Source organism: Manis javanica, chromosome 4 (assembly GCF_040802235.1).
Source record: "Manis javanica isolate MJ-LG chromosome 4, MJ_LKY, whole genome shotgun sequence".
Classification (NCBI taxonomy): Eukaryota; Metazoa; Chordata; class Mammalia; order Pholidota; family Manidae; genus Manis; species Manis javanica.
Window position 1 is genome coordinate 157,113,021 of NC_133159.1, and position 25,626 is coordinate 157,138,646.

Here is a 25,626-nt window from a genome sequence, read left to right on the forward strand (position 1 = left end):
TCCTTTTACACCAGACTTCAGAACATGACAACTGATGCTAGGTACATCTATTCACTTGAAAGATAACCTGGAACATTCTTTTACACATGATGTTGCCCAGTACTATCATATCATCTTTGAAAGACAGATATCTGATACAGTGCCAAGGGCTGGACCAAGAATCAGGAGAGCCAGGCTAGAAGTCCAGGATGTCCTGAGGCTGTTGCTCCACCAATCTGGCCTTCAAAAAGGAAAAAAATAGGACACAACAGGGCCACAGTAGCTGGTGACCTAAGCTACCTTTCTAGGAAACCCAGAAAGAAAAAGATGTTTGTGTAGCGTTTCTCAGGGTAGGTGTCAGGAAGAGCAACTTCCAGGGCAATTGTGACTGCTGCAGTGATTTGCAACATCTTTAGTGGTGGAGGCCTTATTCCAATATGCAGAGGAAATTAAGACCAAGGCACCATTTAAAAGCACTCCGTTAGCTGTCCTGTAAATATAAGAAAAATGCCTCCCTTTGCACTTGAGTGACTGGCCCCTGGTAACGAGGGCTGTCACATGGGAGGTTAACCCCTGAAGGTCTGAGTATCTCAGCTACCAGACCCCCAGAAACCCTGAGACACAGACACACTCAGCTTTCAATATAAGTTTCCTTTTATTTTGAAAATCAAACAGCGAACGAAATGAAGTGGTTTGTGGCTGAAAAAGCCTTCATGGGAAGGAAAACTAGAGTGCTCACCCACCAGAAGAGCAAACTCCAAAAGTCTGAGCCAGCTGGCTCACCCACCCAGGCAAAGGAAAGAACAGATTAAAGGTGGGAGAGAGGGTACAATCGAAATCTGGGTGATGATGGCTGGCAGATTTCCAGCAAAGTACAATTTTCAAAGTGGCTGCAATTACAGAATAGGGTAGCGCATTCACAAGCAGGAGCTCCAGACCCCACCAGGATTCACACTCATAACAATACACGTCTCATTGTATCTCAGAATACCGCTTCATTTTGCCTCAGGCGAGGGGCTCTTCTTACTCTGGTTCTTGAGACCAAGTTCAAGATGCTGGAGAATGGGGAGAATCCAAATGGTGGTAGAGGATGTTTCTTCCTTATGCTAACTCACTTGTATCTGCTGAAATTCATTTTGAACACTTTCACAACATTGCAGGGGATTCCATAAAATTTACATCAAGTGTGAAAAGCGCCCCCCCTCCCAAGCCCCATTCCCCAGGGTAAAATGGTGAGTCAAGACTTAAGCACCCAACCCACACAAAGCCTTTGTTCTTGGTTGGGGTGGCAGCCGGTCACCTGGCTGACGGGGGAACAGGGAAGGATGCACAGGCAGGACACTGGCAGGAGGTGCGGGGGAAGGGTGAGCAGGGGGGGGGCTTGCAAGCTGTACCTGTCAGAACAGCACTGTCTCTTAGTGGACTCACCAAAGAGTGAAACTTATTTACGGGGGAAAAAAAAGAGAAAAGTCTGGGGAATTAAAACAATCCAGTGATCACTGGAAAATGCCTTTTTTTAAAAATTTTTTTTGGTTTTTTAAATTTTTTGGAAAGCATTTTTAAGGTAATATTTTTTTTTTCCTTTGGAAAAAGAAATCTTTTCCCCCCCCTAACCTAAACAAGTGGAGCTGCCACTACCTAATTTATCTCTATTGTCTTGCTAAGAGGTAGATAAAACAAAAGTGAAATGGGGCTTCTATGAGGAGGTCCTTTAGAGGGCGGGGAGGGGCCGGGATGCTCGGTGGAGCTCCCGACTACAAAGACGCCTGAGCAGCCTGGGCCTCAGACTCTCAGGACAAAGGAGTCGGCACCACCTCTTCTCCTGGAGCCAGCTGTCCCCATGAAGGCTGACAGGGGGGCAGAGTGGAGGTGGAGCATCTCAAAGAAACCCTGTTGAAGAGGTCTGGGCTCTGGCTTCCCCAGGCTTCCTAACTTAGGGGCTGAGTGACGGGTCATGGCCAAGCCCCAGGACACCACCTCCAGCCAGTCCCCTCTGGGAGGAAAAGGAGGCAATTCCTCTCCTTACCCTCTGGTCCAACAAGATATAGCTGGCGAGACGGGGGACAAGCTGGAGGGGAAAAGGGGTGAAGCATGGAACTCCAGGGCAAGGAAGGCAGAAAGAGGGACCTAAGGGCCAGCCCTCTCGGCCGGGGCTCTGGCAGGCCTGTTCCTCAAGAATGGCCTGCTGTGGCACAAGCCTCCACGCACGTCTCCTGGCTGGGATTCTCACCCTCGTGCGAGTCCCTGCCCTTGCGTCCAATCTTACTGTAAGGATTGAGGTAGTTACTCCATTTACACTCGTAACATGTATTACCTGTAGTTACTCCAAACTCGTGCTCCCAAGGAGCTTCCTGCTATTCCATTTAAGAAAAACAATTTCTTTTGTCTTGTCAGTCCAGATTCAACCACACTAAGGCACCCATAGCGGTGCCATCAGGCTGTGCCCCCAGGAGGTGCACAGGGCCCTTTAAACCCACCTTCGGTCATGAGGCCTCGTCCCCATCCTGTACCCCCATACAGAAGCCTTATGTACTCAAAGGAAGGGAACTGAAGTTTTCAGCTGGTGTTACTCTAAGTCTGAATACAGGAGAAATGTTCTGCATCTAAGTCATCAACTGTTTGGAAGGGAAACGGCTTTCTGTCCCCAGGCACTGAGGATTTTTCTTCCATTTTCCTGCCATCACTGTTGTCAGGCTGTGCTGTTTTCCTTCCACCAGTTTTCAACAAACAGGCAAAACAGTTGAATAGTTTGAATGTTAGAGCCACTTGGATCTCCCCGCAAACACTTCAGGAGAATGAGAGGAGGAGGAGACCCCCCACCCCTGGAGGAGGGGTGGGAGGAGGGGGACCGGGAGGGGCGCTGGCTTGGAAAGCTCAGGCGGTGCCTCGGGGCTCTGAGGTAGTTACAGCACTGCTGGTTCCCAGTTTGGCAGAGTATGTCTGGGGTGGGAGGAGGGGAAGGCACCCTTGAGAGCTAACTGAGGCCCCTCCTCACTGCCAGTCTGCCAGGCCTGAAGGGAACTTGCGTGCTATCTCTGCAGTGGGGGCAGGGGACAGAGAGCGGTCCCACACGGAGAAGCCCCAACTTCCCCTCCTTCCCCAAAGTGCAACCAGGAGCCAACAGACCCCTTTTCTCAGCTCCTGACCCCCTGGCAAGTACTGCCCCCACATCCCCCAGGAGCCTCAGAAGGGAAGGACCTTGTCCTCGGCTCGCACGGTTTCCGGGAGCCCTCCTCCTCTCAGACAGCCCAGGTGTGTGTCAGAAGATGGCTGCTGCTTTGATTCAGAAATGGCCTCTCTCAGCCTCTGTCTGTCTTTGGCACAGAGGAAAACGGACACGTAGAACCTCCTGGAGTATTCCCCTCCAGTGTTCTCTGGGTTTTACATGGGGTCTTTACTGCCAATAGGGAGGCATAACTAATAGCATAGCTCCCAACTGCCCCCAGAAGTGGAGAGCTCAGGGGAAAGGAAAAAAGACTGAGAAGGACCGTGAGGAGGGGAAGAAAGGGTAGAAGGTGACAGACTCCCTGTCCCTACACGTGGCTCTCTCCCACCCACACCCCTCCCAGGAGCCCAGTCCACAACCCAAACTGCAAACGGAAACGCCCCTAGAAGGGATTAAAGCCATCGGGGTGTAACTGTCAGATGCAGCTTCAAAGTCAGTGGATCAAACCATTTTGGTTTTTGTGTTCCACAGAGTTAAAAAATATATCCTAAAGATGGTCCTTTCTTAAAAATATATATGTAGCACACACACACACATATATATCTTAGAGTACAGAAGCAGTCTTTTAAAAGTCGCTTTTCTCAGATTATCCGAATCTCCCAAGTGCCTTTCACGTTAGCTTGTTATCTCACCGAGGATGGGAAGTGGAGGTGATATGCAGGAGAGCAAGGAAACGCTGCCTAGACCTAGCCTACGGGTCAAAGGTGAACCCACCAGAACTGGCCCTTTATCCTGCTAACCCTTAACCACCAAACCATATTCCTTTTGCTTTCTGCTAGTTTTAACTTTCACAATTTTCCTGCCGGGCTAATGTGAGCAGGGAAGGCAGCCGTGCCTAATCCATGTTGTGTGTGACCACCTCTCTGCCACACTTCCTGGTCTCTTTGGGGAGCTCAATCAGCCAAAGAAAAGGATGTGGGCTGACAGTGTGAAGGGAGCAGGACCCCAAGGAAAGCGGACACTGCAACAATCACATTTCAGGTACTGTGTGGGTATTTTTCCTTTGATGGTAGAGTTTCAACCAGATATCAAAGCATGCTTGCTGCTGGAAATTTGCTTTAAATCACTAAATGGCCGATGTCTGAACATTATCTGCTTTGTTTTGGGATAAAGCATATAGAGCCAGAGTTGGAAGTTGAGAGAGCCTACCCTTTTTTGTGGTTAGAACAGATGGGAAGCTCAATTATACTGGCCTGCTATTGTCCCTCAAAGATTTCCTGCTTCCACCTCTCTCTGGGTATAAGACAGCTCTGGGGCCTAGAGAGGACTGTCATAGGGAGGGAGGAGTAAGACAGGAACCTGTCCCCGGTCACACCCCCACATTCCCTACTTCTCCCTCCTTGCCACCCACCACTTTTAAGTCAAGAATTCCTTTACCATGGGTCCTCCCTTACAATCAATCAGCTCAACCTCCAGAACATGGGAGACAGAGGGGACAGTTATCTGTCTGTTCCTTGGTCTATGATACAGACTGAGAATAGCAAGCTGGGGTTGAAATGAAGCAACACAAAAAAAGGCATTGCAATGACAAACCAGGTGGGCCTCTCTAAAGGTGACAGGGTGGCTGTCTCTCCCACCAAGGGTATCTTGACTCCCATTTTTTTTGACAGAGAAATAGAGCTTTTTAAAGGGATATGTTCTTTAGTTATCATTTCTCTCCTCGATAAAACGGAGGCAATAGATTAAAATACTCAACAGCACCACTGGTGGAAAAAACCAGCCGGGATGCCCTTTTAACCAAAGGGAGAGGGAAGCCCACGGGCCCGTTGTTCAGACTGTCTTTAACCACGGGGCCCTCTGCTTTGCTAGGCCTCTTAATCCCATCAGGCAGGATTTCCAGAAGGAGGCCGGCAGCTTGGGAACCTGCAAGTCAGAGATGAGGGCCCCACTGAGCTCTCCCGGGCCGCGGCCTTCCCTCCCAGCCCAGCCTCCTCCCAAGGAGCCGGCCCCCGCTGCCTTTCCCACACACAGGGCCTGTTCTCCATAGAGAGTTCCTCAAGGGTTATGCTGGCTCACGTTGTAAGAAATTATGAAACATAACTTTCTCATTTTTTTACTTTTCATTAAAAAAATAAAATATTCAAGACTATCAGCTTCTCTTTAGCTTTGCTTTTCTTTTTATATAAAATATCAGCAAGCCGCAAAGAAAAAAAAAGATTAAAAAAAATATGAGGTTGGGGGAACAAAAAGGAAAGTAATTGCTGAGGTAACTTCATACCTTGAGGTAGTTTGTTTGGCGCACAGCATCACCTGACTGACTCCGCCCACGGGTCACTGTTGTCTAGTCCTTACTGTTGCAATGTCTGAAGGAGGGGACCCCATGCATGGGCTTCTCCACATGCAGAGAGGCCTTCCTCCCTTCCCAGCACACTTGAAAGCATTGTCCACGGTAGCTAAAGTGCACCGCCTGGCCAATATGTACTGACAATCAGGAGATTAGGAGGGGAGGCCTAACCTCATTTAACTGATGGCTGCTGCACTTCAAACAGAATCTCCATGAGCCTGGTGAATTAATAAATTAAGCTTATTTACCCTTTGTGCATAATGTTGCTGACATTTTGAATTGTTTTCTAGGCACACCTTTCATCATGCCAATGATTCGTGGAGGCAGAAGCCATCAGTTATATATGACACTAGAATAAAACAGAAGAAGATACTCTCCAATTTACTGAATACTCATTAATATATGCCAGATGATGGACTTAAGCTTTATCGGGAGCTCAGGGTTGGGTTCCACATCCCACCACCACCAAGGGAACAGTGCCGTGGGGGGGGAGTGCCCCGCAACCCGCCTCTGGGAACCAGCCCTGACAGGAGCACATGGGCTGGGGGGAGGGCACAGTGGCAGCCTTTGGGGCCACTCAAGTCCTCCATGGAACTGAGACTTTATCAAGGGGAGTTAGTGTCCCCTTCCCAGTGCTCATATCCAATCATTAAAATAGACTTTAAAAAAATATAAAATCTGCCTGAGAATGATGGGAATCAGGGACAGTACAGTGGTCAGCCCCTCATGTACACCTGGATATGACGTGGGACCCATATGGTTAGAGGGACATGAATGGAGCTCAGAATCATGGTGGGGAAGCCCCAACAGACTGGGGAAATTTTTAATTTTGCCAATTTTTCAAGATGGTGGAATAGATCAGCCACAAGGGCACTCCTTTTAAACGTGGATTACTATGTATTTTAATATTTCTCCCTCATTCTTTACTCCTTGCTATTCCTACTGTCTGGTTAGGGAGGGATTAGAATAAAACTCAGAGGTTGACTTGTCTTCTCCCTTTAAATCAATGTAAGCAGAGGAATGCACTGGTCCCCACTTTTTCTGGTAGCAGTAAAGATAAAGCAGTTAGTGTGAATATAGGAAGAGGCTGTATCAGGACACGAGAACGGAGGTAGGTGTTTTAATCAATAAACCAAGCAGGAAAAGGCTAGGACTTTAGGCTCAAGTAGTAAACCATTCATCCTTTGAGGATGATTAAAACACCCCTCTGCATGTTTTAAAAACCTGAAGGAAATTCCTCTTCTCACTGGGACCTGACCCACCCTTCTCAGTGGGACCTGGAGAACTACACAATCCACATTTAAAAGCACCCTGAGCTAGAATTTCCATGGTGACACCCTGAGGACTGGGCAGTGTTTGGCCAATTGGTTGGGTGTTTGGGGCCAAGAGATCAGGGTTCCTCACTGGAGCATCTTTCTCAAGCAAGTGGGAAAACCTGATCTATATCCCAGCCCAAGTGTCCCTGATTCCCACATTCTCAGGCCTGCTGGGGAGAACGCGCTCTCAATTTCAGCCCGTTGCCCTTGCATTGACATAGGAGGAAGGGGTTGGTCACTTCCTCCGAGCCTGGGCTTGGTTACTCTGTCCCTTTTGGTGCAGCTGTTTAACTTGGGCCAGGATGTCTCGAATCTTCCGCTGAGCCATCTGCAGAATTAAGAGGCAAGAATGAGGACCTCCAAAGGTGAGGAGACAGCCTTACGTGGGAAGAGGCCATCGAGATCTCGACACAGCAACAAACACAGTAGGTCAGAAGGGATTGATTGAGAAGAAAGAGTAAGACTGTGGGTTAGCCTGATCTTGTTTGTCTGCCTCCGGAGTCTGAGCACCTAATGGACAATAGAAGTAGGGGAGTTGGGAAGGAAGGAGAAATTATATAAACTCCTTCATCATAATTTAAAACCTGACAAAGTTGGCACACCTATCACTGATTTGAGGTCCCAAAATGGACCTCCTACTAGAGTTTCCAGAGACAGTGCCACCAGGGGGCCATAAATGAAGGGGCATCATCACAAATCACAACTCCACTACATGTTCTGTTTTCACTTAATTTTCATTCTAACAATGTTCCCACTTCAGTATTTAACACATCCTGGCTCTGTGCCTCCTTGGATGTATCATCTACCCTCTTAAATCTCATACTTCTCATTTGTAAAATGAGGTCGTTGTGGGATCAGACGGTTAAATATAGGTAAACTACATAGAACAGTGCTTGGTGTGTATCAGAAGCAGCATCCATAAATCTTAGCTGTTACTGTGCCTCTTATTAATGCTTCTCAAAGGGTTGTAAGGAAAGTTGCTTTATATCCAAGGTCATGCAGCAGAAAGGCCACCCGGGGAGCCCTTGGACTCTAAAACCCATGTTCCTGGCACTACACAGTCACAGTCCACTGAAAGCCAACAGCCCAGGTTCTGGGGTCCTGCTTTGCCCTTGACTGCTTGAGCAGCATCAGGTGGGCCACAGGTGAGCTGTGACATTCTTATCCTCTGTGAATGGAAGAGGTTATGTCTCACATCCCTTCTAATTCCAACACTAGGGTGTTTTAAGAATAGCTTTCAATCATAATACTTTCTTAAACTTCTTGAGGCTCAGACATTTGACCTGGCATCTGCCTTTCCTACCAGACTCTGGGGTCAGTCCCAAAGCAAGGCAGTGCTGCCAGGCTTGCTGGAAGCAGTGCATGGAAGGTGGGTTCTGGAATGAGAAGGGGGTGGGGGCAGAGAGAAGAGCTGGAGCCGGGACAGAGCAGTCATTCTGGCTTTGGAAAAAGATTATAAAAAATTATTACTGTTATAATTATTCCATGAACATGACTGGCTTGGGTGGTGAATAATACCAATTTCCTTTCTTATTCAGTGCAAAAGGTGTTACGGAAAGACTACGGGTAGACAATAGATAACACTATTAATATATAATAAATCAGTTACTATATGTAAAATATACTATGCATCAAAGTTATCAAACCATTCCTACAGTCTCAGAAGACAACTGAACATGTACACACCATGCTCCTAACACCCTCAAGAAGAGTGCCTTGTCGTGGTCAGGTGGGACAACCTCGGGAGGCTTGCTTCTCTGACCCTGGGCTCCTATTGCCCTCCCAGGACTGGGGAGCACCGTATGTACCTGGCTGGCATAAAAATGCCCGATGATCTTGACGATGACCTGGTCATTCTCATCTGGTGTCTGGTCTCTTGGCACCACCACCTCAGCTGCTGTTAAATTCTGCAACTCATTCACCTGGGGAGGTGGGAGATGGGGCAAAGAGGAGCTCACTGTGCCATCAAGAAAGCATGGATGGGATTGGAAGGAGGGAAAAGAGGTGGGTCACTAGATCAGGAGTAGAATAAAGTAAATGGGCAAATTAGGAGTCCTAAGGTTCAGCCCTAAGAGTGAGCACGGTGGGAGAGCGGAAGGTCAGGTCAAAGCTGCTGGCCTTGGGACTAACGTCCAGAGCTCCCAGTCTGGCCCTCACAGCTCACCGTTTTGCCGCCCTTGCCAATGACCCGGCCAGCTGCTGATGCTGGGACCCGGATATGGGTCTCCAGCTTTACTTCCTCCTTGGGACCAAAGAAGTTCTCCTCCTTGAGTTTTCCATAAATTCTTCCCTGAGCCTGAGAAGAAAAGGTCATTGTTAATCGGCAGGCCAGGCATGTCTGCCAAAGGGGGAACATGGCCCCCAAGCTCCACCCCGTCCTCATCTAGCTCACAGGCCCACCCCAGGGTGGATCAATCATCTACACCGGGGGGTATGACTAGGTCAACAGTGTTGCCCTGTCAGTGCTCAGTCTGCTTACGTATAATAACTAAAGAACCTGGGTGGGCTAACTGAACACTACTTTCCAGAGGAACATAATTCATAAGCTACAAACCTGACCTATGGGACTGGGATGATTGCGTTTATTCAGACACAGAAGTGACTAGCAATTCAAGCAATAAAGCTAAGGAGCAGGCAGCTGACTGAGTCACTCAGAGGCAGGCTGTTGGACACTGCAGAGCCTAGGGAGCTGTCCGTTCTCCATCCCTGCTTCTGTCAGATAAACTGTTACCCCTGTGGCTTTCTGACTACAAGTTTAAGAACCTAAGGATGTAGTGGGAGCATAAAGGAGAGAAGGGAATTTGGCAAAGGCCTTCATTAGTAACTCATAATAGAGGAAGGAAGAAGCCCTCAGACTTGCTTCTCCACCATATTCCTGCTCACTGCCAGGAAAGAAGGAGTAAGTCTCAGTCAACAGAAATTAACTTTGATGCCAATTTGAAAGCAACCTTGCAGCCCTGTATCTTGCAGGGAAGCTTAAAAATGTGATGGAGATTTGCGATCCCACCCAACCTCAATTCCCCTCTGCAGCCTGGGAAAATAAAAATCAGAACCTTGAATTGGGCCTCTGGGGGTCCAGTGATGATGACCATACGAACTTTGGAGTCAGGAGTTTCAGGAGGAGCAATCTACAAAGCAAATAGCTGGTCAAAGGGATGCCCTTTACTTCCACCCCCTCCAGACCCCTCACACACGCCCCTACTTGCACTACCGCGTCTGAGGGCTAGGGAAGGGAGAACAGACGCCCTGAACACCCCAGGTCACTGCTCCTGCACCAACACGGCTATGAGGGCACCTGCAGGTTTGTTCCAGTGCCATTTTCTCAGGAGGGCCTCCCCGCCCATCTCCCTGCCCAATCTCCTGGGGTCTCAGGTAAGCCATGCTATGGGAGGGGCGTGGGGCTGGGGCAGTGAGCACACCAAAGAGCACTCGCTGCCCCTTCACGAGCACAAAAACAGACTTAGCACTGGGAAATGTAGCACCTTTGTTCCCTACAACAGACTCTCCTCTCTCCCCACTCCGGACCCTGGCCAGCAAAGGTGAAAGTCACTATGCACCAAGCATTGGCAGGGCAGGGGCTCTGGCTGCATGGCTTCATAGCACTGTGATGACTATTGTACTAAGGAGGAAACTGAGGCCTGGGTCCTATAGCTGAGGGGCTGGGACTGGCCCCAGGTTGAGTTTATGCCTGCACCTATGGTCTGTATGCTACAACACTACCTCTTCCCTAGCCTGACAGCCCAGGAATTCAGGAGGCATTCCACAGAGGGCCACACGGGGCCAGAAACTAAGAGACTGTCATCCCACAGGGGAAAGGTCCCAACACCTGCAGATGGAGCATCTGGGAACAAATGCAGAGGGTGATGGAAGCAGAGCACCCTTCCTCCCCCAGAAACTGGAAGAAGGCAGAGCAAGTCACCTTGATGGAGGCACTGGCGAAGCGGGAAAGCTGTTTGATGTGCTGTCCCTTCTTGCCGATGATGGCGCCCACTGCCTGAGCGGGGATGAACACCTGCACCATCTCCTGCTCTGGAGCCTGCTGCCAAGACAGGTGTGTTACCAACGGGCATGCCCCAAACCCCTCCAGGACAAAGAGGTGTGGCAGCCAGCAGCCGACCTGGACTACACCTCTCCAGCTCTCCCTGTTCCCGGCAGGAATAAAGCAAAGAAACTGGACAGCACAGGCTGCCATCCAGGGGCTAACGTTCTGAAGGGTGGGTGCCGGGGGCTGGGAGCACTGAAGGGCCATCCCCAGCCCTCCCTTCCCTTTCCCTGCAAATTCCCCAGCATCAGGCTCCCACAGGAAGTTGGATGCAAAAGGCGGCACTGTCGGGCTGGGTCCACTGTAGGGAGACCTTGCACCTACCATAAAGGAGCTGTAGGGAGCAGCTCCAGTGACGCTGCTGGGAGGTGGCGGAACTGCACTAGATGAGGCTGGGAAAAGCCCTACAGCTGCCAAGTTTAGGCCAGGGATGAGATGAGACTGCAGCTGGGGAAGAAAGGAAAGAGGGAGGTTGGCTCATCCTGATGGGACCTGGGGCGGCCCCAGGCAAAAACCCAGAGGGCAAGCGCCCCCAGGGAGATGGGCCAAAGACAGAAATACATGCTTTTATGTAAAACCCACCTGCCCTCTGGTCTTCAAACACGCTCATACACATACACACGCTCACACACATACACACGCTCCAGGTGTGGAGTTGTGATGTTATACTCTCACTGGACCAAGAACTAGCAACTAACTCGAACCAGAAAAGCCAACAGTTTTATGCCTCAAATGTCCTTCCTGTCTGGTTGTTTATCCACTGGTAAGAGACAGGAGGTGACAGACTCATGGCCCTGAACTGGAACATTGCTATGAGAAGTGGCAGAGACAGATCTGTTTGACTTCTTGGACTCGCCTTTTTGGTTTCACACCCCACATCCTCACTCCTGTTTAAAAATCAGATGAAAATTGCAGACCCCCTCCCTTTCCACTAACGTGCACACAAACACAAATTTTACAGGAAGACCACAGACCCTGAAGCCCCAGATTAAACCCCCATCCCCATCCCAAGAATCAGATGAAGTCTCCCATTAGTTAAATTTTAGAAATTTTGATGACTAGAAATCCAACAACAAAGTTAAGTGCTACCAGACCACAGAGGATGTGGCTTGCCCGCCCCTCATGGAGACCCACTTCTGCTGTGGCTCCGACTCAGAGAAGGCTGTGCACTCACACTCATGGCAGCCACATCATTCTCATAGGCCTCCCGAACTTTCTTCATGATCTCCTGCTCAGCCCTGCAGCAGTTCTCAATGGCCCCCTTCACAGTGATGGTCCTCTCGGGGTTGTAGAGGGTAAGGTCCTGCAGCCTGGGGGAGAAAAGCAGTCAACCTTTCACTGACAGAGGAGCACCAGGATGAACCAACACCTTTTCTCCAAATTATTTAACTTTTGGCCAATAGCTCTTGGTCTCTGGCTTTTTGTTTGTGACCAGGGCAGGGAACAAGGTGCAGGGAGATGAGAATATGCAACCAAAACCCCTCTATTTGTAATGCAACTAATCAAGACTGGTTTTCATCAACGGGGTGAAGCAAGGACACTCAGGACCAGAAGTTTCCCCAGTGGTCTAGGCAATGCACTTTCTGCGCCTCTTTGGAACAGAGCAGCTACTTAGCTCACAGGCCCATCTCTGATGAAACGAGGAGGCATGGCAACTGCAGAAGAGTTAATCCACCTCCTTAGCTTCAGTCCCTCCCAGAGAAGCAAGGCTACCACATCAGGCATATTTGCTCTACCCTCAGTAAGGACTTAGGTTGGTCCACTTCTCACAGCCTGGTACATATGCCTGAAGCCCCGAAACCCCAGCTCCTTGCTGCAGACCCTCTCCTGTAGATGCCCAGCAGGGAAGGATGCTCAGGGCAGCACCCTCAACAGCAGCTCTCTAGCCCTTAAAGAGATAAATGCTCTGCAGCTTCTGTGATTTTTCTTCTCAGACAGAAACTGCATCCAATTTAAGGGGCAAGTACTAAGGCTTAATAATGAAATACTGCCAACCTGGACCCCCCAGAAGGCCCACACATCAAGAGGGAAGTGTGAGCGAGTCTTACGAGGAGATGGTGATTTTGGTCTCTGTGTCCTGCTCCACTTTCTTCAGGTTGCGCCCTTCCTTGCCAATGAGACGCCCCACAAAGTTATTATGGGCCAGGATCTTCAGGGGAACTTCGTCAGCCCTTAGAAAGAAGCGGGAACAAGAGCTCCTTAAACAGTGGACCACATTGCAACTCGGTCCTCATGCCACCGCAGACATGGGGCTCCCAGGACAAAGCACAGGAAAACATTACATTTTACAAGATTGCAAAAATCAGCAGCTCAGTGGCTGCTTAGGGACCGAAGAACAATGATGATGGGTATGTTCTTATCTTAACTGTGATTATTTTAAAGGTATATGCATAGTAAAACTCATCCCACTTGAATACTTTAAAATGGACATACTATATTATTTGATTCAGCTCTAAAAACAAGTCAGCTCAGTATGTCCTGGCAGCAGGTTCATGATCCTGCTTGTGCTAAAACATACACAGTGTACATATATACACACACCGGGAGTGCACAGAATTGCCAGGACATACAAGGTGCTACTTGGAGGAAGGAGGACTTTGTTTCTCAGTTTATATCCTTTTGTACAATTTTTAACTATGTCTCCTATTAATCTTGTTTTCTTGCTAATAAAAGTTTGTGTTAGGGTGAGGAAGGCGGCAGTCCCCAAGTCCCAAGAAAAACCGAAGTCTTACGTTTTGGTGTCCTTTGCCTCCTTATGCATGATCTCCAAGATCATCTTACAAGCAGAGGAGCAGCCCTCGGGGGTTGAGTGGACGCTGATGGCCTTCTCTGCAGCGCCTGCATTCTCCTTCCTGTGCACGTCTATCCTGGGGACCACAGGACGAGGAAGGTGAGCTGTCCCTGATGAGACCAGGATGCTCTACTTCACACTGCCCGCACAACTCGACTCCTCAGCCAGACATAGAACCTACTCTTCTTGGAGCAAGGCCGAGTATCGAATTGGGAAGGGCAGAGAAAGGACAGGGAAATATGGCCAGCCTGTTATACTGAACTGTCTCAATCAGGAAGTGGTGGTTGAGAATGATGGTGTCTATCACAAGACTGTAGGGTTGGGAACAGCCCACACAGCTCTACAGCTTCATTTCCCCAGGAATTCTGGATCTCACCCTTGAAACAACTATAAAAGAAAGGCACATTAGCCCAAATTGAAATAATATAAGGATGTATTATGAACAAGGACATAATGTGACCAGTTCTTTCCCACAGAATACCCTGATCAGCTGTAAAGATTAGCAAAGAAGCCTGTTGTGATGAATGGGAGAAATCCTGACCTCTCACTAAGGACCTGACTTTGGTCAGGCTGGACAGCGCTGTTGTTACCAGTAAGTGGTGCTGAATTCAAAGAGCACTAAAGAGTGGCTGACTCACCAAGATAGGTTTGCTTGATAAAACTTTCTACAAGAAATCACAGAATCCTTCTTACTAATCAAGGTGCACAGCCCAGTCACTACGACCAAATGGTGCACCTCAGGCTCATTCCACCTTCCTAGGAGGCTGCAGCTGGAAGCAGTGACCCCTGAATGAAGAGAAGGGAACACATTCCAGGCAGCATTTCTCAAAGTAAATGTTGAAGCTCTTTAGTGTGTTCCAGGAGGTACTGGCCTCCCCAGGTACCAGCCTGTGTTTCATGGCACCTGCCCCCATCCCCCAGCAGCCAAGACTCACTTGGACTGGGTCTGTTTTGTGATGTTGCGGATGGTGGCACCCTCTTTGCCAATGATGGCGCCCACATACTGGGTGGGGACCAGGAGCCGCAGGGGAATGTCCACTTGTTGCTGCTTGGCTGGGGCTCCCGCTGCCACAGGGGAACCCTGGCGGGGCTGACCCCGAGAGCCAAAGCCTCCTCGGCGCCCATTCTCAGGACCCTGTGCTATCTGCTCGTCAGGAATGTAGGAGACCTTCAAGGCGTGGTTCTCCAGCTGGTGGCCGTTTAGCTTCATGATAGCTCTGAGGACAGAAGAAGAACCTACTGGTCATTCCAGGACAACCACACCAAATGCCTTCCATGTGAAAGCATTCTACTGCATTGCAATGTGAACACACTAAGAGAAAAGGAGATGATCCCCTGCAACCTGTCCCGCCCTCTGCCTTACAGAAGGTTCCACTCTAAATGGCATAAGCCATAGAAGGGAAACATTAAGTTATTTCCACTGAATTTTGGGATTTGCTTGTTAAGTTTAGCCAGAACTACCTATCACTATTCATGTAAGAATCCCATGTGATTCATGATAAATGAGTAAATACAATAAACAGAACATGATAAGAAAAGAGACTGGTTGGTTCTGCACCTATTCAGTCTAGTGCCCTCCATGTTTAAGGAAACTCCATGGAAAAAGAAGTTAAGAGTTGGAGACAAAACAGTGGGCTTACTACTTGAAAGCATGAGCTTACATCTGTGGTGTCTGCAAAACATGACTGACTGGCAGTGAAGGGACGGGGTAAGCATGGTCCATTCTCAAGGCTGACCCCGAGGCTGACACTCACTAGAAATGTCAACAAGGCAACAACAGGCAGTGGGGATTAAGCAGGTGTGGATATGATGTTTAAAGCCAGGCTAAGGACAAAAGATTGGTCACAGGGGACAGCAAGGACCTCCAGAATTTTCTGAACCCAGGAGGCACCTAAAAGAAAACGGTATTAGTGAACGTGGTGGGATTTTACAACGTTGTCACTACGTTGGAGGCAACAAGAGATAGAGGCAGCACACTGAAAAAACAAGACAGCCAGCCATTAACAGCAAACTGTGGCAAAAGTTCTAATAGTGCAGGATGTGGATGTAAACAAGGAAATGCATAAATTGCACAGGTCTGCCAGTACCAGTGGGTGAGAAGTGTAACTGCTCAACCAAAGGGCTACGGAGGTAGAACATGTGGCTGCAGTGGGGCTAAGAGGACACTATGAAAGCATAAACTGGGCTCATGGCAATCCCGCAGTAAAATGTCTGCCCCAGCCACATCCTAATGTTAATACCCACTCAGGTCTCACAGTTCCCCTCACTATCACTAGATGGCGCCATCAACACAGCAAAAGACCTTGCAATTCTAACGCAACTAGAGACCTATCATAAACCGACCTTTTGCTCCTAAAGGACTTCCCATGTTTCCCGGGAAGTCTTAGGGACCCTCCCCCTAATTTGCTATCCTTTGAGATCCCTGAACCAAAGCACAAGTTGACCTGAGATTGTCTTACACAGTATCAGCCCAGGTGGGAACTCCTGCCTGCCTGGACCTCAACCCTTTAGAAGCAGGGGGTTCAGCATCCCAATACCCCAAAAAGACCCTCCCTACCCCACATTCCAACCCACTCACTGCCTGGTCTGTTCCCGGTTGGAATAGGTGACGTTCACCACGGCAGTTTCACTCTCAGTGTTCACTGGGGAAGCAAAACAGAGGCCACAGTTAGAGCAGACATCTCGAGATGCCATGGATGAATCCCAGTGCTAAAAGCTCGTCCTTCCAGCTTATGAGGATGGGGGAAATACTTAAATGAACTTAGGAAATACTTGAATGACAGACAAAATATTCCCCCTTATGCTCCTTTAGGACCCTTTCACCAGAACTAGAAAATTCCACCACTCTTCCTTGCATTTTTCTGTCTTCCTTAGATTTTCCCTAAGCAGCCTCCAAGCAAGCTGGGCAGCAAAAGGGTGTAGTCACCTTCAGGAGTTACGCAGCAAGGAGAACACACACAGGCAGTGCACACACACTGCCCTGAGAGGTAAATTTACTCTTGGGAAGTTAAACTAGTTAAAAATCAACACACACTGAGTAAGATTAGCAATTTCTAGAAGTACACACCCCAAGAAATGGTCTGTTAGGATATGGCCAAATGACTTGGGGACACAGAATCCACAAGGATACACTCATCAAATGTTAAGTGTATTGTGACTTAGCTCAATGGGCTGACAGAAGTGGCTGCTGTGGAGTCCAGGGGGAAAATATTTCCTGACTGAGTATTCTAAACAATCTGGCAGTGGAAATGCACACATTCAGGCCATCCCAGATTCATGACACCAGCCATTAATTCTCATCAACGTCCTTGGCTCTAATCATGAGCAACCTTTTCTGTTTTGATTATCATACATACATACTCTTTCCTATGGGAGGAGACTGGGCCGGCTATTAAAATTCCAGGCCATCTGGGCATTTACTTCTCATTCCAAATTAATGCAATTAGCCTCTGTCTTATGCATCATCTTGTGATCTGGGGTCCCCTTGGCCCACTCAGCCCTCGAGTGCAGGAATCAAGTCTCTACCCCCACCACACTGAGGATAAGGCACTTGGCCATAAAACCTCAAGGCTGGCCACTCTTCACCCTTCTGGTCTTCAGCAGGAGAACTCCACTGGCAAGGAAGATTCTGCAGGAATCATCTTCCAGTTAAATGGAAATACAGTAGTGAACGAAAACAACAAAACCTCTGCCTCTGTGAAGCTTACATTCTAGAAGGACACAATAGATACTATAAATACAAATTCTATAGAATTAGGTGATGAATGCTGTGGAGAAATATGAATTGGGTGAATCACTGGTGCTAAGGGATGCAACTTTAAATAGGTAGACAGAAAAGGACCTCACTTAGAAAGGGACATTTGAGCAGACTAAAGATTGTTGTTGTCCAGCAAAATCAAACGTTTCCCATTCTGTTCTCTCTGGGTAACAGGTATCCCCCTCCTGATATGGTATGTTACAGCTCCCTGGTAAGCCCTGCATAGATTTCAACTGCTGTTGACTCCTGCTGAGCCTCCTAATGAGGCTCACCATGTTCTCCCAAAGCCACTGCTCACTCTTGCTGTTTGTCCTGAAGTACCCTCAGTCATTAGTTTGAGCTGTGAGCAGTACTGAGCAATGGTTATCAGTGCGTCCAGCTATATCCTGAACTTATGGTAAAAGGCAAGCTACCAGATTAGAGCAGGAAAGAACCTGTTTAATTCAGCACTTTACTTTTGTGCAAACTTTAATCATTTATAATGAGTTACACATTGCCCCTTTCCACAAAGACCATGGAGATAAGTATTTCAGATCTTGACCAAGTAATTATCGAGTATTCCTAAAAATCTACAAACTCAAATTGTATTTTGTCTACCTAATGTCCAACCAAAGGCTCTCTATTTCATTTCAGCTCATTTCCTCTGAAAAATAATTTATAATCATAAGCAGTAGAGAAACCTCAAAAATAACAGCAAATGTTTTCTAATCTAGAAATTTATTATTTCTCCTCCTGCGGACCCCACTCTTGAAAAGTTTTACCTGCCCATCAATATGTACGAAATAATAAATCCGCTGCTTTTTAACTGACCAAAGATATGTAGCTGAGATGGTAACTTACTTACTGTGATAAGCATTTAATAATGTAGACAGATAATTGTTGAATCACTATACAGTACACTTTAAACCAAATAATATTGTATGTCAACTATTCTTCAATTAAAAGAACAAAACAAAGTCATGTAACTGACAATCAGATCTTCTAACAAAAAACGAGGCAACCAGTTGATTATTCCATCCAATAACAAAGAATCATGAAGCTTTTTAAAGTAAAAGGGCTACAGAGTTACTCAGGCTGAATACTCAATTTCCAATTTTAAACTATTTCTAAAATCTTGGAACCTTTACCTCTACCTTGGCTGAACACCTAGGAGCCTGGGCTCCCCAGGTTAGGAATGAGTGACTTTGAGTCTCTCATTAAATAGGAGAAACCTTTTCCAGAGATGGGCAGCACAGCCAAAGCTGGTAGCACACGTCCAGGTCCCCAGACCAGTGTTTCTTCCGTCAGACCACATTGTCTTCTCTTGCTATGCCAGAGAGATTTGGTAATAGAAAGCGAGCCAAAACAGATCCCCTACAACCCCCTCCCCAACTCCCACCCCACCGTCTCTGCCCACTTACCTTGCTCGCAGTTCTCCACTGTACCGTACTGAGCAAGTAGGCTGTCTAGTACCTAGGAGCAGGGAGAAGGGAGGAAGGCTACTCTGAGCACCCCAGAAACTGTCACAAAGCCAGCCAGCCACTGGACTCCCCTCACCCCAAGGCACAGAGCCACAGGTAGAGCCTTTGGTGGGGACTGAGCATTATTCGTGGTTTAGTTAGTGACCCAGAAAGGGCAAATGCTAGTGGTAAAATGTTAGGGTATCTTTGCAGAAATGTACTTGAGCTCAAAAAGACATTTATTTAAGGGCCTTTTTGCAAGTAGAACTGGACCACCTGGGTCACTAAATCAACTTCTGCCATCACTTGAGGCTCAGGGAACACCCTTCCCACCTCCCTATTGCCTCTCACCAGAGGAGGAGTCCAAAAGCCTAACACTAGTTGTCATGGGTTAAGAATGAGGACCCACCAGCCTCCCCTCAGCACTGGCCGACCCTAACCACCAGGGGACCTTCCTAGTCATTTCTGCCAACTCAAGTGATCCAGACTTCCTTTGCAGTCTCCACTACCCTGTACCACTGAGTTTCCCCCAGTCACTTACTTCCCATCGAAGCTGAGGTGGAATATTTCGGATCTGAATTTTCCGACTCCTGAAATGAAAGGGAACAGGATTAGTGGCAGCTCTGGATATCTTAGGGGCCTATGACCTTGCAGTTTTTAATTCTTGTCCCAGTCTTGATCTTCCCACCTTTTGCTCAACAGCAAAGTCTTGGAGTCTAAGAATGATATCTACTGGGTATGGAGGTCTAGTGTAAGTATGCCTCACTTTAGAGAGCAAAAAATATCTGAACCTTAGATGCCCTGAGCCCAAGGGTAACATAATTCCCTAAAAATCACATCTCCCTACTGGGGTTTCTTTTCGCTAGTTCTTTTATTCAGTAACTATCTTAATTACCACTCACTGTGTTTCATACACTAGGAAACAAAGCTACATACTTTGTTTCATTAACCTAATACCTACTGAATTGGTGCCTACTTCATACTGAACTTTATTCTACACGCTGGGGTCACACAGCAATAAACAAAACAAAGTACCTGGCCTCAAGGTGCTCACAATTTATTACAGGAGGACATATGTGCAAACAATTTACAGCAGGATAATGGCACAGCAGTTAAGTGCTTTGTACAGATATGGATTTAAATCTGTGCTCCACTTAATAACACTGATCTTACAAAGGTTATTTAACTTCTTTGAGGTTCAGTTTCCTCCTTTGTAAATCAGGGATAATACCTACTCAACGGTGGTATAAGGTGTGTTAGATAATAATATAAAGAGCTTAGCAAAAGGCTTTGGAGTAAGTACTTAAAGTGTAATAATAGACGCCTATGTGAATAAGGTGGAAGTACTTCACACACACAAACCAGCATCAGGGCTGCCACCTTCCCTCCTCCCAGTTTACTACACCCTCTCCTACCATGCTTCAAATGCCTCTTAAAAATGTAATTTTCCCTAAGCAAGGCTCCCAAGGCAATTAACTGCTCACCACCCCAATCAATACCCCAATCCCTAGGCTTAAAACACTGCAACTGACTTGATCCATGTTGGTCAATTGTCATTTATGTTTTTGCATACCCTTGATCACAAACTCTTAGTTTAGGGATGTGGTATTTCTACTGGCAAGAGGGAAAACTGAGCTAAGAAGCAAGAAAATTAAATTCTAGCTCTTAAACTGCCCCTGGTTGGGTGTTCTGTCTTACTAAAACACTTAAAGTTTCAGGCCTCTATTGCTTTATGTTATACAATGAGCCCCATGACAGCTCTTGCCAAGCTAGAGGGGAAGGGGTGCTGAATACACATGGGAGCATGAGAAGGGATGGTAACTGAGTTCTAAGTGCAAACACATCCATCCTGGCTCTGCCCTGAGCCAGCTCACTCACTTCATCCCGTGACCTCAAATGTCTTCGGCTGTAAAATGAACTCCATGATCCCCCTTCTAGGTCTGGGACTTTGAGTCTTCATCAGTGATATACATTAAGGAAATCTCCTCCTGGGATGAAATAACTGAGGGGGAAAGGAGTGTTAAAGAACCAGTGTATGGCTTTCTACTCCGACTGGTTCATGAACCTGAACTAAGGATGTCATATTATTACAGGACAAAAGACTAAAGGATCAGAAACGAGTCTCGTTCCAGGAGCCATGGATCCGATACCAGGCGCCACCTTGTGGTGAAATCACTGGCCAAAAGGGAGCCCCATGTCATCTGCCTTTGGGAGGGATTTCCCACACAGCTCACTTTATGACAAATAAGCAGAGAAAATGCAGGAACCCTCACAATCAGAGTAACTGTTGGAGAAACAAGACTATCACAGCACTGGAAAGTTGAGAACACTAGCTAGAAGCCAGTAACTCGGTCACCCAAGCTGAGGGTGGGGCTCCCTCAATCCAGCTCTCCCGGATGGAGGGCAGGTGGAGAATGCTGGGGGCTGCTGCTGCCTTGGAGTTCAGACAAGAAAGACCTACAGCAATTTCTGTGCAGGTGGTCAGTTTGAAAAGCCCTTGATCTTTCAAGGTGGTCCCTTGGTATAATCTCAGGTCAAAGATCAAAAATACCCTCCTTCTTCCAACTCTGTTTTAGAGGCTTTTTTTTAGGGCAAGGAGGAGTTGGGAAGGAGATGGGGTGGTGAAATCAAATCTCAGTTTGGGAGGTTAATCCATATCCTGAAAGCAATGACCGTCTGGAATGTCTGGAATGTTTCAGGAGGAGGGGGGGGGAGGAAGGCAGGGCCACAAAACCAATGAAATAAAAGACATCCTGGCAGATCTCCCCAACCCCCAACAGGCAGAGACACTCACCCCTCTAGGGCACACCCAACCTTGGGAACCCAGGCCAGCCCACTTCAGGCCCCTCTAAACCTTTCAGCAAAGCCCCAAAACCACGTAAAAAAGACACATTGGGCCTCGAAGAACCTTTCTCTTTTAAGCCCTTGGCTGGGTTTTTATTAAATACGGTGCTAATGTCTGTCAAGTCAAAGCACAAGGGGCAATGCTGGAAACTATACACAGTACTCCCTTCCCCAGAAACCCCTGGGGAACTCACTCATGCCACGCACTATGGAAGGCCAGCACAGGCTGGCCTAGGGCAGTGTGCTGAGGGCTTGGGAAGTCCAGATGGAAGCTAAGAGCACCCTGGCTGGTTACTTGCTCTGTGCCTTAGTTTCCTCCTGTGGAAAATTGATATGGCTTTTGTGAGGCGCTCAACAGGTAAGGCACGTGAGTCAGGGTGCCTGCCTTGGAGTAAGCAGTAAGCACTCAATCCCTGCCCCAGTCCTTAGGAGCCTGCAGGTGTGCAGACAAGCACAGGAAGAACCAGGCAGCAGCACTGACAAGGAGCACTCCATAAGATGGTAACAGTCTTGAAAACGCTTACTCTTGCACTGCCAGGGAAAACAGTAGGAAATAGCACTGATTAGAGGTCCACTCCCTTCCCCCCCAACCTTCCCATGACAAATAAAGGGTCCTGGTCTGGCCCAGGAACCCACTCCAGCACTCCAGCGGATCAGCCTCCTCTAGGGTTGAGTAGTTCCTTTACCATACAGGTAATAGGGCACTATAGTCTGAGCAGAGCCTGCCATGCCTAAACCTCAACATCCTTTGTTCCCAAAGGCAAGAGAACTCCCAGAGGTTCATAAACAATCACCTACTTACCCCACAGCTGATACACCTGTTGAGTGAAAGAAGGAAGCCACTAGCCTCTGGCAACAAAGGCAATGATGACCCCAGCCTACTTATTTCCCTGGGTGCCAACATCCTGTGGCTTCTGACCTCTGCCTGCCCCAGCCTGCAGGGCAGTAACCAGGCCCTGGGGAAGCTCCCCAAATACAGAGCAACCACCTATCTCTCCAAAGCTGCAAGGGACACATAGGGGTCATGCAGGCCACAAAACCACAATGACTACTCTTCTCAAACCCCTGGGAGATTCCGGTGGAGAGGTCAATACTACAGCACAAGGAGTTAGGTAGGAAACAAAGAGAAGGAAGTACAGGAAGGGGACATAGTTGGGAGTTCTCCCTGGGCAGTAAGTACTCATCCTAATTTCACCTTTTCAGAAGAGCATCACTGACTTAGACCTCATGAGAAGGAAAAGAGGTCAATTAGGAAAGGGAATGACATTTGAGGTATGCATACCAGATGCCAGGCTCTGAGATCAGGACCTCCTATATGTCTCCCACTACACACGAGGATATCGAAGGCTCTGTGTTACATACCAGGGCCCTGAGTTTGGGAGATTAAGTATCCCTGCCAAGTCACACGACAACTGGCGACTATGGGCCAGAGCCAGGAGTTCAATGTAAAGCCCGTGACTCCAGCCTCTTTGCACTGTCCCACAGGCTGCCTTTTGATGGCAGAAAGGTGACAAACAGCCTTTGCCAAAGTACAGTCCATTTAGGCTAGAGGACAAATACATTCACTTTATACGACATAGCGAACAGTGGGCCTGATGAGTGGGCGCTGCTCATCAGTAATTCAAAACACCCCACCTGTAATTCCTTAGGCTAGTAACTTCTCTCTCCAGCACAGATTTCCAAACCTAGTTGCAAAGCGAATCTATGGCATATTGAACATTGACTAGATATTCGGTAAAATAAATGTTAATTTTTAAGAAGTCATTTTTTAAGTTCTTATATTTTAGAAGTAGATACTGAAATAACTACAGATAAATGATGTATGTAAGCTTTCTTTCAAAATAATCAGGGTTGAGAAAACAGAGTAATGATGAGTTGGTAATTTTTAAAACTAGGAGGTGATGGGTACATGGATTTATTACACAATTCTCTTTTTTTTCCTGTAACAAAAAGGTTCTTTTTCAAAAAAGAAAAAAAAAATGTTATTCTAGCTCATCCAGTTTTGAAGTCACTGCAACTTCCAAATTAATCGGTCTAAACTAATAATGCTTTCCAAATGTTTTAAAGGCAAAAATGCAGGCCTTGGTGAGGACCCTGCTGGAGGGCAGGGAGTATACGTCTGGGGTCCAGTGGAGAGGTGCATAAATGGGACCCTTTTCTCAGAATGGGGCTTCCCTGGAGGGGGACAGAAACTGCCCAGTCCAGGGAGTGCCTCTAATCCTCTGCAAACGTGCTCCTTCCCTTTCACCCCCATGCCCAGAGGGGAAGGTCCCATCTTCCACCAGGTAGATGACTTCACCACTGCTAGAGGGAGGAGTTCCTTTACACCAGGGTGGGGCAAGCCAGTGGAAGGTAGGGAGGGAGGAAGTGAGGAGGGAAACAGCCAGGTTAGGGCAATCTTCAAGTTTGGAACCCCAATCCCCAGAGGCCCCTACCATGTATCAAACCTGAACTTTCATCTGCACAGACAACTCTGATTAAAGCCTGACCTTACTAGGATCCTTCCCCTCTTCCCCTCCCCTCCCCCCCAGGCTGTGCTTCTCTGACTAGGGGGCCATGTGGTCTTGGGCAATCTGGCCTTAGGCTCGTCGGACCTCAGTTTCTCTCATCTGGGAAACAAGGACTAGGATTAGTTATTTTACAGGGTCAGGTGTCCCTGGACAGGCATCAGTCCTGTCTACCTATAGGGAAACACTTTAATTTGAGGGATTTTATGTGCCCTCATGGTCTAAATGATCTTAACCTTTTTTTGGAGACTTGGTTCCCATTAAGAATGGAGACAACAAATATAAATACTTTGCACACAATTTCAAGATTTCAGGAGTTAGACTTTGGAATCCGTCCACAACTCCAAATCTGGAATCCATCCATACCCAAAGTTAACACCTCTCCACAAATCCACACATTTAACTACCCCCCAGTGATATGCAGGTCTTGACTCAAGTCTGCAGGCATCTCCTCAAAAAGCTGGGAAGAAACTAGGGCAAAGAAATCAGAAGCTAAGCTTGACTGGGGATGGCATTCAAGTTATCAGATGTTGGAAAGGGGTAAGCAAAGATGTTCAAACCTGCAGACACCGAGCTCACTTAAAATGTTAATAGCGATCAAGAAGCTCACCACCCCATCTCTCCTCAAGGTTCCTGTGGTCCAGCTGGGGCCATTCGTTTCAGTGTCTTGGTACCCGCTCTGCACTGGCATGTGCTCCCCACACTACAATAGCCACTTCATGTGCAGCTATCGAACACTTGAAATGCTACTGAGGAACTCAATTTTTTACTGAAGTGTTTATTATATAAACTTTTTCTTCTGCAGATTTTACGAAGTATAAACAGACAAATGTTTCCAATAAAAATTCTGCATCTGAATTGAGATGGGCTCTAAGTGTAAAACTTTACACTTACATACGTGGCTGCCACTGCATTTCTATCAGATAGCGCTGTGAGAGCACAGGGCAAGGAGTAAAGACAGGAGGTTTGCGCTCATGGAGTTAATAGTCCAGTGGGGACTCTAGTTTTGGTTTGGGATGGGAGAAGAGAACAAATGAGTAACTGAAGGTAGAAGAGGGCTGTCCACTGGATCCCTTCAGGAGTGGGTGGTCCTGCTGACTCCTCAACAAGAGAATCCCATGCAGCTGACATAGGAGCAGTGCCCTGCCAAAGCTGGCTCTCCTCCCAGTTGTCTTGCCCAGCTGGAAGGCACGCATAAAGACGTCCTCAAGTGTCAACCTCTTCCTTTCCCGTAAGATCACCACTGACCTAGTCCTTCCTCCCCACCCTGCCTCCTTATCCCTACAGGGTGGACAATAAAAAAATTGTCCAGGAACTCTTCTGAAAAGGGGCGGACCCGGCACGCTCCAGGCATGGCAGTAGCTGAGAAAGGAGGTGGGGCTGGAGAGGGGAGGAGAAGCTGGCCCAATGCCCAGGGCTCTGTGCCAGGCCGATTCAGAGG

General features: G+C 47.7%; 1 protein-coding gene across 1 annotated transcript in view; it reads right to left on the reverse strand.

Moving 5' to 3' along the window:
• Nucleotides 1–632: 632 nt before the first annotated feature.
• IGF2BP1 (insulin like growth factor 2 mRNA binding protein 1) overlaps nt 633–25,626 on the reverse strand; it is a 41,050-nt gene continuing 16,056 nt past the window's right edge. The window contains exons 3-15 of the mRNA XM_036999120.2: nt 19,376–19,424; nt 18,796–18,847; nt 16,217–16,280; nt 14,574–14,855; nt 13,580–13,714; nt 12,896–13,018; nt 12,022–12,157; nt 11,172–11,294; nt 10,725–10,844; nt 9,859–9,933; nt 8,970–9,101; nt 8,614–8,727; nt 633–7,133 (exon numbers count right to left, since the gene is read on the reverse strand). Coding sequence (XP_036855015.1) covers nt 7,041–7,133; nt 8,614–8,727; nt 8,970–9,101; nt 9,859–9,933; nt 10,725–10,844; nt 11,172–11,294; nt 12,022–12,157; nt 12,896–13,018; nt 13,580–13,714; nt 14,574–14,855; nt 16,217–16,280; nt 18,796–18,847; nt 19,376–19,424 — 1,498 coding nt within the window. The 3' untranslated portion in view covers nt 633–7,040. The remainder of the gene's footprint in view (nt 7,134–8,613; nt 8,728–8,969; nt 9,102–9,858; nt 9,934–10,724; nt 10,845–11,171; nt 11,295–12,021; nt 12,158–12,895; nt 13,019–13,579; nt 13,715–14,573; nt 14,856–16,216; nt 16,281–18,795; nt 18,848–19,375; nt 19,425–25,626) is intronic.